We start from the raw sequence: 12,286 nt of genomic DNA, 5'->3' as shown, positions 1-12,286 counted from the left end.
CATGAAGCATGACTCGACCCTCACAAAACCATGCTGACTACCCCTAATCAATACTATGCTTCTCCAAATCCTGTCTATAAGAATCTTCTCTAGTAATTTGCTCACCACTGAAGTAAGAATTGCTGGCCTATAATTCTTATGGTTAGCCCTACTCGCTTTCTTGAGCAAAGGAATAACATTTGCCACCCTCCAGTCTTCTGGTATTACTTCTGTGGCCAAAGGCATAGCAAAGTATTCATTAAAGACCACCCCTACCTCCTCTGATTCCAGGCACATGTTTCTTCTTCTTTCCCTGATTGGTCCTAGCCTCACTGTGGTCATCTTCCTGTTCTTCACATCCTGGTAGAAGAGCTTTTGATGTAATAAAGTTTGGCTGATATTATTTACTGTCCAGAATTCTTTTCCTTTCCCAAGTTTATTGCCTTGTCCCTTTCTTCAGGGGAGAAAGAGCGAAGGTGCAATTACATAATTTCCTTTAGAGAAACCTGCAGGTCATGTGGATCAGTCCATTCTTTTGGTTTATCAGTCCAGAGTTATTGGCAGCTTTCTCAATGATGGGCCTGGCAGAATTGTCAATTTTAGTTGGATGTGTTCCTGAAGATTTGATTATGTGACATCCCTCATCAAATCACCCAACTCCAACCACTGATCCGTCCCTCAGGCCTAATGTAACAGGGACAGTTGACTGACAAAATGGGTTAATAAACATCTGGTGAATATATCTCCCATACCTCCTATTTTCCCAATCTCCAATATTTTCATTTTTGTTCCTTCCTGATGTTTCTCCTGGGTTGCTTGGACACTGAGATGATTAGTCTTCAAAATCTGATGAATTTAGGTTAATATTTTAGGATCCAAATCCAGGTCTGGATGAGAACTTGTTGAATGTTATTCCATTGTTACCTCTTTTGGCGTAGGTGTGACCTGTACAAAAAGGACGGGTTACACTTAAATCCTAGGGGGACCAATATCCTGGCAGGGAGATTAGCGGGGGCTACTGAGGTGACTTTAAACTAGAATGGTTGGGGGGTGGGAATCAAATTAAAGCGGCTAGGTGTGAGGAGGTTAGTTCACAACAGAGGGATGGGAACCAGTGCAGAGAGACAGAGGAGTGTAAAGTGAGCGTAGAAGCAAAAAGTACAAAGGGGAAAAGTAAAAGTGGCAGGCCGACAAATCCAGGGCAAGCATTAAAAAGGGCTAAGAGAGTTGTAAAAGAGCGCCTGAAGGCTTTATGTGTCAATGCAAGGAGCATTCGTAATAAGGTGGATGAATTGAAAGTGCAGATTGTTATTAATGATTATGATATAGTTGGGATCACAGAGACATGGCTCCAGGGTGACCAGGGATGGGAGCTCAACGTTCAGGGATATTCAATATTCAGGAGGGATAGACACGAAGGAAGGGGAGGTGGGGTGGCGTTGCTGGTTAAAAAAGAGATTAACGCAATAGAAAGGAAGGACATAAGCCGGGAAGATGTGGAATCGATATGGGTAGAGCTGCGTAACACTAAGGGGCAGAAGACGCTGCTGGGAGTTGTGTACAGGCCACCTAACAGTAGTAGTGAGGTCGGAGATGGTATTAAACAGGAAATTAGAAATGTGTGCAATAAAGGAACAGCAGTTATAATGGGTGACTTCAATCTACATGTAGACTGGGTGAACCAAATTGGTAAAGGTGCTGAGGAAGAGGATTTCTTGGAATGTATGCGGGATGGTTTTTTGAACCAACATGTCGAGGAACCGACTAGAGAGCAGGCTATTCTGGACTGGGTTTTGAGCAATGAGGAAGGGTTAATTAGCGATCTTGTCGTGAGAGGCCCCTTGGGTAAGAGTGACCATAATATGGTGGAATTCTTCATTAACATGGAGAGTGACGTAGTTAATTCAGAAACAAAGGTTCTGAACTTAAAGAGGGGTAACTTTGAAGGTATGAGACATGAATTAGCTAAGATAGACTGGCAAATGACACTTCAAGGATTGACGGTGGATATGCAATGGCAGGCATTTAAAGGTTGCATGGATGAACTACAACAATTGTTCATCCCAGTTTGGCAAAAGAATAAATCAAGGAAGGTAGTGCACCCGTGGCTGACAAGAGAAATTAGGGATAGTATCAATTCCAAAGAAGTAGCATACAAATTAGCCAGAGAAAGTGGCTCACCTGAGGACTGGGAGAAATTCAGAGTTCAGCAGAGGAGGACAAAGGGCTTAATTAGGAAGGGGAAAAAAGATTATGAGAGAAAACTGGCAGAGAACATAAAAACGGACTGTAAAAGCTTTTATAGATATGTAAAAAGGAAAAGACTGATAAAGACAAATGTAGGTCCCCTGCAAACAGAAACAGGTGAATTGATTATGGGGAGCAAGGACATGGCAGACCAATTGAATAATTACTTTGGTTCTGTCTTCACTAAGGAGGACATAAATAATCTTCCAGAAATAGTAAGGGACAGAGGGTCCAGTGAGATGGAGGAACTGAGCGAAATACATGTTAGTAGGGAAGTGGTGTTAGGTAAATTGAAGGGATTGAAGGCAGATAAATCCCCAGGGCCAGATGGTCTGCATCCCAGAGTGCTTAAGGAAGTGGCCCAAGAAATAGTGGATGCATTAGTGATAATTTTTCAAAACTCGTTAGATTCTGGACTAGTTCCTGAGGATTGGAGGGTGGCTAATGTAACCCCACTTTTTAAAAAAGGAGGGAGAGAGAAACCGGGGAATTATAGGCCGGTTAGCCTAACGTCGGTGGTGGGGAAACTGCTGGAGTCAGTTATCAAGGATGTGATAACAGCACATTTGGAAAGCGGTGAAATGATCGGACAAAGTCAGCATGGATTTGTGAAAGGAAAATCATGTCTGACGAATCTCATAGAATTTTTTGAGGATGTAACTAGTAGAGTGGATAGGGGAGAACCAGTGGATGTGGTATATTTGGATTTTCAAAAGGCTTTTGACAAGGTCCCACACAGGAGATTAGTGTGCAAACTTAAAGCACATGGTATTGGGGGTAAGGTATTGGTGTGGGTGGAGAATTGGTTAGCAGACAGGAAGCAAAGAGTGGGAATAAACGGGACCTTTTCAGAATGGCAGGCGGTGACTAGTGGGGTACCGCAAGGCTCAGTGCTGGGACCCCAGTTGTTTACAATATATATTAATGACTTGGATGAGGGAATTAAATGCAGCATCTCCAAGTTTGCGGATGACACGAAGCTGGGTGGCAGTGTTAGCAGTGAGGAGGATGCTAAGAGGATGCAGGGTGACTTGGATAGGTTGGGTGAGTGGGCAAACTCATGGCAGATGCAATTTAATGTGGATAAATGTGAAGTTATCCACTTTGGTGGCAAAAATAGGAAAACAGATTATTATCTGAATGGTGGCCGATTAGGAAAAGGGGAGGTGCAACGAGACCTGGGTGTCATTATACACCAGTCATTGAAAGTGGGCATGCAGGTACAGCAGGCGGTGAAAAAGGCGAACGGTATGCTGGCATTTATAGCGAGAGGATTCGAGTACAGGAGCAGGGAGGTACTACTGCAGTTGTACAAGGCCTTGGTGAGACCACACCTGGAGTATTGTGTGCAGTTTTGGTCCCCTAATCTGAGGAAAGACATCCTTGCCATAGAGGGAGTACAAAGAAGGTTCACCAGATTGATTCCTGGGATGGCAGGTCTTTCATATGAAGAAAGACTGGATGAACTGGGCTTGTACTCGTTGGAATTTAGAAGATTGAGGGGGGATCTGATTGAAACGTATAAGATCCTAAAGGGATTGGACAGGCTAGATGCGGGAAGATTGTTCCCGATGTTGGGGAGGTCTAGAACGAGGGGTCACAGTTTGAGGATAGAGGGGAAGCCTTTTAGGACCGAGGTTAGGAAAAACTTCTTCACACAGAGAGTGGTGAATCTGTGGAATTCTCTGCCACAGCAAACTGTTGAGGCCAGTTCATTAGCTATGTTTAAAAGGAAGTTAGATATGGCCCTTGTGGCTACAGGGGTCACGGGGTATGGAGGGAAGGCTGGGTTCTGAGTTGGATGATCAGCCATGATCATAATAAATGGCGGTGCAGGCTCGAAGGGCCGAATGGCCTACTCCTGCACCTATTTTCTATGTTTCTATGTTTCTATTATAACATTAGCAAATTAAGGATATAAACTTGTCACCTCTACCAAAACTTTTACTGTAAAGCATAAAAGAGATGGTTGGGATGGGAGAGTGGTTGTGGATTCAATTTTGTGTGCAATCCCTTAAGTTTTGTGAACTTTATGAGTACAAGATTTTCTGTCTTTATTTTATCTTTAGGAGCTGCTTAATGTGCATAGAACCTGCAATTGGCACTAAGCTTCTCCCGTACCACAGCTTTCAGCTGTTTGGATTTGATTTTATGGTTGATGAAGATCTCAAAGTCTGGCTGATTGAAGTGAATGGAGCTCCAGCCTGTGCCCAGTGAGTTACAAATCTCCTAAGGAAGGTTTCCTGCAGCAGTTTTACATGATAGTTCATTACTATGGTAGAACATAGAATAATACAGCACAGTACAGGCCCTTCGGCTCACAATGTTGTATTGATCTTTCAAACTATTCCAAGATTAATCTAACCCTTCCCTTCCACATAACTGCCCATTTTTCTTTGACCTGTGTGCCTATTTAAGAGTCTCTAAAATGCCCTGAATGTACCCATTCCTACCACCACCCTGATAGTGAGTTCCATGCACTTACATTCTATATATATATTAAAACAAAACTACTGACATACTTTCCTCCAATCATCTTAAGATTTTGTCCCCTCATACTAGCCACTTCCACCCTGGGATGGAAAGAGTCTCCATCACTCCAGCTTTGCTTCTTATTATTATACGCCTCCATGAAGTTGCATCTCATCCTCCCTCACTCCAAAGAGAAAAGTCCTAGATTGCTCAACCTCTCCTCATAAGACATACTCTCTAATTCAGGCAACGTCCTGGTAAATCTCCTCTGCACCTCTCTAAAGCTTCCACATCCACATCCTTCCTTTAATGGGCCAATCAGAAATGAATGCAATACTCCATGCGGTCCAACCAGAGTTCTATGGTGTAGCATTATTACCTTGCCATCTTGAATTCAGTATCCGACAAATGAAGGCCAACAAACCATACACCTTCTTAACCACCCTATGAACTTTTGCAGCAATTTTGAGAGACCTATGGTGGACCTCAAGATCCTGCTGTTCCTCCACACCGTGAAGAATTCTGCCATTAATCTTGAACTCTGCTTTCATGTTTGTCCTTTCAAAGTTATCACTACACACTCTATCTGCTACTTCTCAGCCCAGCTCCACACCCTGTAAAACTGTAACCTATGTCAACCCTCTACGTTATCCGCCACACCTCCAACCTTTGTGTCATGTCCAAACTTACTAATCTTACCCTTTCACTTCCTCATCCAAGTCATTTATAAAACTCAAAAAGAGCAGGGGTCCCAGAACAGAGTCCGCAATTAAATTTATACATCAAATGCCTTCAGTCTAAAGTTTTCCTTGAAGATGTAGTTTTTAAAATGTTTTGCTCAATATTAAGAGAATCTGTGCCGCTGGGTTGCCAGTTGTATAATTTGTTTTCACTGATCTGTGGCACATTTTTTAGGTCGGCATATAGCTGAGTTTCATTCTAAATGAGCTGAGCATGAACTCAATTTGTTTGCCTTTAGGCAAAAGTGATACTCTAGTGCATCGCATCTATTAAATAGGTCATTACTTACTGCCCATTATGCCACTGGTGTTTAGGGCTGCAATGAAGGTCCTCCATCTCTGGTGGTGCACAGGGCTTCCTTCATCATGTCAGTAGCTTCTTCTCAGTTTTCACTACTGTCGGTCATGCAAGTCCTGGGTGGAGACTCAGGAATGCTGTCGCACTCAGATGTAGAAGGATTCTTCATTGCTGTTTCTGTAACAGTTTTGTTTTACCAGTCAAGGTTGTTAGCCCTGAGCGGAACCTCCAAACCAGGAGGACCGGTGGGCCACTGTTGGTCTGGTCTCTACCCTTTGACCTGTTTGGCATGGGTGACTCGACGAACAGCCAAAGCATAAAGCCCTGACTGCAGCCAACATAGCTGTCCGGGTCATTGAAGCACGCAAGCCTCTAAACCACGCCAAGGTTGTGGTTCTCTTGGAGGTATTAAATATCTCATGGTTTGAATAGCAGCTAGGTTGTTAATCTTCTTCCGTCAGATACAGAAAAGCAACAATTTTCATGACCAGGATATTTTAAAACACCTGATAGATAGTGATCATTTTAGTAATAGTCAACTGTTTGTGCATGAACTTAATTGAAAGTACAATGATCATTCTAAAAATACTCCAGTACCAATATTGATAAATGATAGTGTACAAAGTTTTATTTCTGTGGGCAATTTTCTATTTTGGGATGAGGTGTTTTTTCCATCTTCAAACTACACTGTGTCTTGGCTGTCTTTATTTCCTTGTTGTCTAGGCTAGAGATGCGTCCCTACCAAAGGAGGTGTAAGGTGCTCCTTCCTTGCAGGTCATCCTTGGGCAAAGTACAGCACCTGCTTTGCCCCTTGATCAGAGTCATATGAAACCATGGGAGCAGGCGGTGGACGGTTGTATGAGCAGCTGGTACATATCACAAGTCCTGGTTATGTGACAACTGATGTCGGGCAGACAATCTCTGAAGAGTATTGACAATGATGGGGTCATCTGTCATGTAAAGACACTGCTCAGAAGAAGGCAATGGCAAACCACTTCTGTAGAAAAATTTGCCAAGAACAGTTATGGTCACAGAAAGACCACGATCACCCACATCATACGACACGGCACATAATGATGATGAGTCTGAAGTTATGCTTTTTCTGTATGTTCAGTAGACTAATTGAGAAATGGCCCAATGCTGCACATATTGTGCAGCCAAAGCGTCGTGAACTTTTACAGTATAGTGGCCTACGGTGCTCTTGGCGCTGTGATCTCTAACCTGAGTTACGTTAGCATTTTCACAACACGGTATCCAAAATGAAGTTGCTTGAATTTAGAACGTAGAGCAGTACAGCACAGGAACAGGCCCTTCAGCCTACAATGTTGTGCCAAAGCAACTAAAAAGTAAATTTTTTAAAAACCAAAAAGGTAATCCCTCCTATCTACACAATGTCCATATCCATCCATCCATCTTCCTCACATCCACGTGCCTATCTAAACATCTCTTAAAAGCCTCTAGTGTATTTGCCTCTACCTCCATACCAGGCGGTATATTCCAGGCATGCATCACTCTGAGTAAAAAAAACCTGACCCCTCACATCCCCTTTGAACCTACCTCCTCTCACCTTCAATGCATGCCCTCTGGTGAGACATAACTTATTGCAGTCAGTCCTTAGATTACGACAGGGTTTCGTTCCTGTGAACTGTTTGTAAGTTTGGAAATGGACAGAAACAGCTGCAATGGGAGAGTGAGCAGATGCAGGAATAGCAGCTGCCACCTGGGCTCGCTGATTCAGTGAGTGAGTCTGCTCTGCTTGGCATGGATCAGCTCAGCTCAGACTTCCCAGTCCCCCATTGTTGTGGCTGTGGGGGCACACAGAAGGAAGGTGGAAATGCCCTGCTCCTACCTGGTGAAAGGTGCCTGCAGTAGCAGGCAAACCCATCCCAATAGTCTCCCAACCACACATTCACATTTACAGGGTATCTGTGCATCAGATGTTTATAACTTGGGTAGGACATGTAGCTTAGGAAAAGGGGAGGTGCAAAGGGAGCTCGGTGTCCTTGCGCATCAGTCACTGAAAGTAAGCCTGGAGATGCTTGTTTTAACAAGTCAATGTTTATATGCTGGTCTTCATACTGAGATGATTTGAGTACAGGAACATGGATCTCTTCCTGCAATTATACATGACCATGGTAAATTGGTCAAGGGTAGATCTGCAGAGAGCAGCTTGCAACAAGATGCCACGCTCAGGCACCATCTTGCATCCCAAGACCACACCTCGAGTATTGTGTGCAGTTTTGGTCTTGCCTGAGGAAGGATGTTATTGCTATGGAAGGCTGATTGCTGATGTGACAGGACTGACATGAAGAGAGGTTGATTGACTCAGATTTTTATTTGCTCTGGAAGAATGAGGGGTTAATCTCATAGAAATTTAGAAAATTCTAACGGGACTGAACAGGAAGGATGTTCCATATGTAGGGGAGTCCAGAGCCAAGGGCCACAGTCTGAGGATAAGGATAGTCCATGTAGGGTTAAGATGGAAAATTTATTGTTCCAGAGAACAGTGAATTTGTGGGATTCTCTGCTGTTAAAAGACAGTTGCAGCCAAATATTAAATATATTCATCCACAGTTAGTGGTAGGGATTACATGCTGACTGAATTGCTTTACTAGGAGCTACTTGACTGAATGGCTTCCGTCTGTACTGTAGGAATTCTGTGTTATATCTAGTTATTGCCTGTTATGCCTCATGTTCAGGGCAGCAGTGAAGGCCCTCCATCTTTGTCTGTCCTTGGCCATCTCTGTTGTGCCCCTGGTGTGGTTCAGGGTTCTCATTTCTGCCTCTACAGTAAGGCACTGAGTTGTCTTTGGTCTCTTGCGTTTCCCCTGCCCTTCAGGGGTCCAGTGAAGTACTGTCTAGATGATAGAGTTGGACTCGCTTCTCAACACATATCCAATCCATCTCCAAAGTTTCCTCATGATGATGGTGGCCATGTCGTCGTGGTAACACTGAAGGAGGTAGGGCATGGTTGGAGATCTTTCTTGACCAGAAAACACGGAGGATCTTCCGGAGGCTCATGGTGTGGAATAATGATGGTTTGGCAAGGTTGTTCTCTATCGTGCACCAGCAATCTGACCCGTACAAGAGTGTGGATAGAACTTGGCTCTGGTACAGCTTCACCTTGGTGTGGATGCTGTAATTGGTTGATCCCCAAATGTTGCTTATTGATCTGAAGACGGTTCTAGCTTTGCCTAGTCTGCACTGGATGTCGTCCTTGTTCCCACCATCCCGCTGAATGATGCTGCCCAGGTAGGTGAATCTGCCGACGCTGGGTAAGTCAATGCCATGTGCCTTGACAGGAGAATCTACATTGAAGGTAATAGTCTCAGTCTTACTCTGGCCGACAGTTCAACATGTCCACCAAAGTAACACAGGCACTGAGTTTCCTCTTGTATGTGCTGTTATGTATGTATGTGATAGCAATCCAAGGTCACCTGCAAGTCAAGGTCCTCTGGGTTAGAGAATAGAGTCAAGCTGTGAGACAAGTGGGGAAAAGCAACAAAAACACAGTTTAGTTACATGAAGTAGGAAGTCTAATGGCACATTTGTAATCTTTCCTGTACAGGAGGTTTGGCTAGAACCACTTCACTCTCTGAGCTGTATCTTTGAAATGTTTTGTGCTTGCTTTTTTCAGGAAGCTCTACGCTGAACTTTGTCAAGGAATAGTGGACGTAGCCATTTCCTGTGTCTTTCCGTTGAGCGATTCATCACAGAAGCCAAGTCAACAGTCTGTCTTCATCAAATTGGGAAGTTAACAGAACCTGTCATCATCTATTAATTTCATAGACCAATGATATATGTAACAGTATCACCTGAGCATTTAAAATCATGTAGAGAGATTCCGCCCATAAACAACAATAATCTGGTGCAGATATGATGGAACAACATTTAGGGAATTATGGAAATTTTAGCTGAGGTTGATCACTTGTATGAACCAACATCTTGTGTGTGCAGCTTTGAGACTCTTGTTGGAAAATTACAATCAAGCCCTGATAGGAGTTCCTATGCCTAATATATTGTTTTTAAACACCATGGAAATATTACAAGCATTTGCTCTGTTTATTATACACGATTACCAGGCATTGCACAGTAGCTATCTTGACGTAATCTGCTTATGGATTATATGATTACTCTTATGGACCTTGAGAGGTTTTATTGAAGTACTCGATAGTACTTCAGCTTGAATGCTGCAATATTGGCGAGTGAAGTGGAGGCATCTTTCATAATGTCCATATTCTACCAAGATCATTCATAATGTGATGCATAGAGATGGATGTCACTGTGATCACACATGGCCGAAACTAACTCCTTAATGCACATCTCACTCTGTGTATACAGTCGTACTGTTTCAGCAGTTGTAAATGCCTTGGAACCCACGGAGGACATCATGCACTACTATCATTCAAATTATCTACACTGTGGTGCTTTCTGAAATGCACCTGAAACGAAAGCAAGGGGCTCTGCTTGTATTGTTTTTATTTTGCAAATACTTGATCCTCTGAGAGGAGTTGGGATAGGGTGGGAGTGGAATTTTAAGCAAGTTTTATGAAGGGAAAGGAATGAAAATCCTTTTCTGCTTTTTGTCTGTGTCCAAGTGTTGCTGTTTGTGTTCAGAACTCTGCAAAATGAAGTGTACTGCACAAGTTCCAATTCATTCTGCTTGCACCCTACAGAAGCATTTACAAAACTGATGAAGCTTAATACGAGATAAATTGGTAGCATGCATGAAATGCATTTGTCATAATTTGCAGGTTTTAATGATCATAACAAGAATGGCCTCTGAAAGTAATTGGTCTTTTTAGTAAGCTTCTTACGACCTATTATTTTCTGTTTATGGCTTTCTGTTTTGTTTTCTTGCCAAATTGAACACCTGTGTGTCCAGATCATCACTATAATTTTATTATGTCATGCCAAATGCTCGAGTGTGTTTATAAGTCAGTTATTATTTTACTTCATTATTTATGCATCCACTTCCTGTCTGAGAGTAAAATTCTGTCCAGTACTGAAGATGGAGGCACATTCCTGTCTAAAGTGTTAACCTTCAGCAGGGAATGAGCTGATTATCACTCCATTGTTATTATGGAGTGCCATTCAAATTGAGTTTACCCCTGGAATATTCCCTATGGAGTATATAATATGCACTGTATACTGTGGACAGGTTCTTGTAACAACATGTTACAATTAGTGCATGTTTTTGGTATGGTATCTAACTTCAGAACACAATCATGAGGAATAAACAGAATAGCCGACACTTCCTTGCATCTGTGAATCTCTTGAGTGATTATTCGTAAGGTAATATTTTGAGAGCCAAGTGCCAATGGGTTGGTGTACTAAAACTTTAATGTGGGTTTAAACACAGCAAGCTTGCACAGAAATTTCAGTAGACAAATAAGCAACACAACCAAATGAGGCTTCTATTCATCAGGTTGTGAACAAGATACCAGAGATTAAATTGTACCCTGTGCTTAACCTGTTTTCCAATGGCTGTTCTTTTTTTTCAAACCTTCTGACTGCTTTTAGGTTCAGCATTTACAGTTATTAAAAAATAATCTTGCAAAGCAAAACTCAATTTTTGAGTATTACCAACCAATATTGCAAGTACCTTTGCAAATCAGATTGAAGCTTGGTGTAGTGAAGAAATGAAAACTAGAGGAGTACCTGTTCACATCTCTGATCTACTGTGTTACCTTTGCCAAATGTGGCAGCAGCAGGAATATTATCAGGCTGGGGAGGAGAAATGTAGGCAAGAGTTTGGTTCTTTTGTTTGATGTCCCCTTTCATCAGCAGATCACTGGAAGTAAAGTGAGGGCTGTAGAGTCATAGAAAAGTACAACACAGAAACAGGCTATTTGGTCCATCTAGTCCATGCTGAGCCATTTAAACTGCCTACTCCCATTGATCTGCACCAGGATCACTACCCTCCGTACCCCTACCATCCATATACATATCCAAACTAATCTTAAGCATTGAAATTGAGCTCACGTGCACCAGTAGTGCCGGCAGCTCATTCCACACTCTCACGACCCTCTGAGTGAAGAAGTTCCCCCTTATGTTCCCCTTAAACTTATCACCTTTCACCCTTACCCTATGACCTCAGTGGAAAAAGCCTGCTTAAATTTTACCCTATCTGTGCCCTTCATAATTTTGTATACTTCTATCAAATCTCCTCTCAATCTACGTTTCAAGGAATAAAGTCCTAACCTATTCAGACTTTCCTTATAAGTCACGTCCTCTAGAGCTGGCAACATCCTTGCAAATTTTCTCTGTACTCTTTCAACCTTATTTATGTCTTTCTTGTAAGTAGGTGACCTAACACTGCATACACTACTCCAAATTAGGCCTCACCAATGTCTTGTACAACATAACATCCCATCTTCTGCTCTCAATACTTTGAAAGATGAAGGCCAGTATGCCGAAAGCTTCCTTTGGTTTCTCGTGATGCCAGTTTCAATGAATTGTGGACCTGTATTTCCAGATCCCTTTGTTCAACCAAACTCCTCAGTGCCCGACTGTTCACTGTGTAAGACCTACCCTGATTAAAAGTGGA

The 12,286-nt window shown here is 42.6% G+C and overlaps 1 protein-coding gene across 2 annotated transcripts in view; it reads left to right on the top strand.

Moving 5' to 3' along the window:
- The window catches only part of ttl (tubulin tyrosine ligase), a 30,115-nt gene extending 18,892 nt beyond the window's left edge, over window positions 1–11,223 (top strand). For both annotated transcript variants that reach the window (XM_063040688.1, XM_063040689.1), the window contains exons 6-7: window positions 4,296–4,439; window positions 9,374–11,223. In XM_063040688.1, coding sequence (XP_062896758.1) covers window positions 4,296–4,439; window positions 9,374–9,494 — 265 coding nt within the window. In that variant the 3' untranslated portion in view covers window positions 9,495–11,223. The remainder of the gene's footprint in view (window positions 1–4,295; window positions 4,440–9,373) is intronic.
- The last annotated feature ends 1,063 nt before the right edge of the window (window positions 11,224–12,286 follow it).

This window comes from Mobula hypostoma, chromosome 2, assembly GCF_963921235.1.
Source record: "Mobula hypostoma chromosome 2, sMobHyp1.1, whole genome shotgun sequence".
Lineage (NCBI taxonomy): Eukaryota > Metazoa > Chordata > Chondrichthyes > Myliobatiformes > Myliobatidae > Mobula > Mobula hypostoma.
Note: the sequence above shows the minus strand (reverse complement) of the source record. Positions and strands in the feature narration are given on the sequence as shown.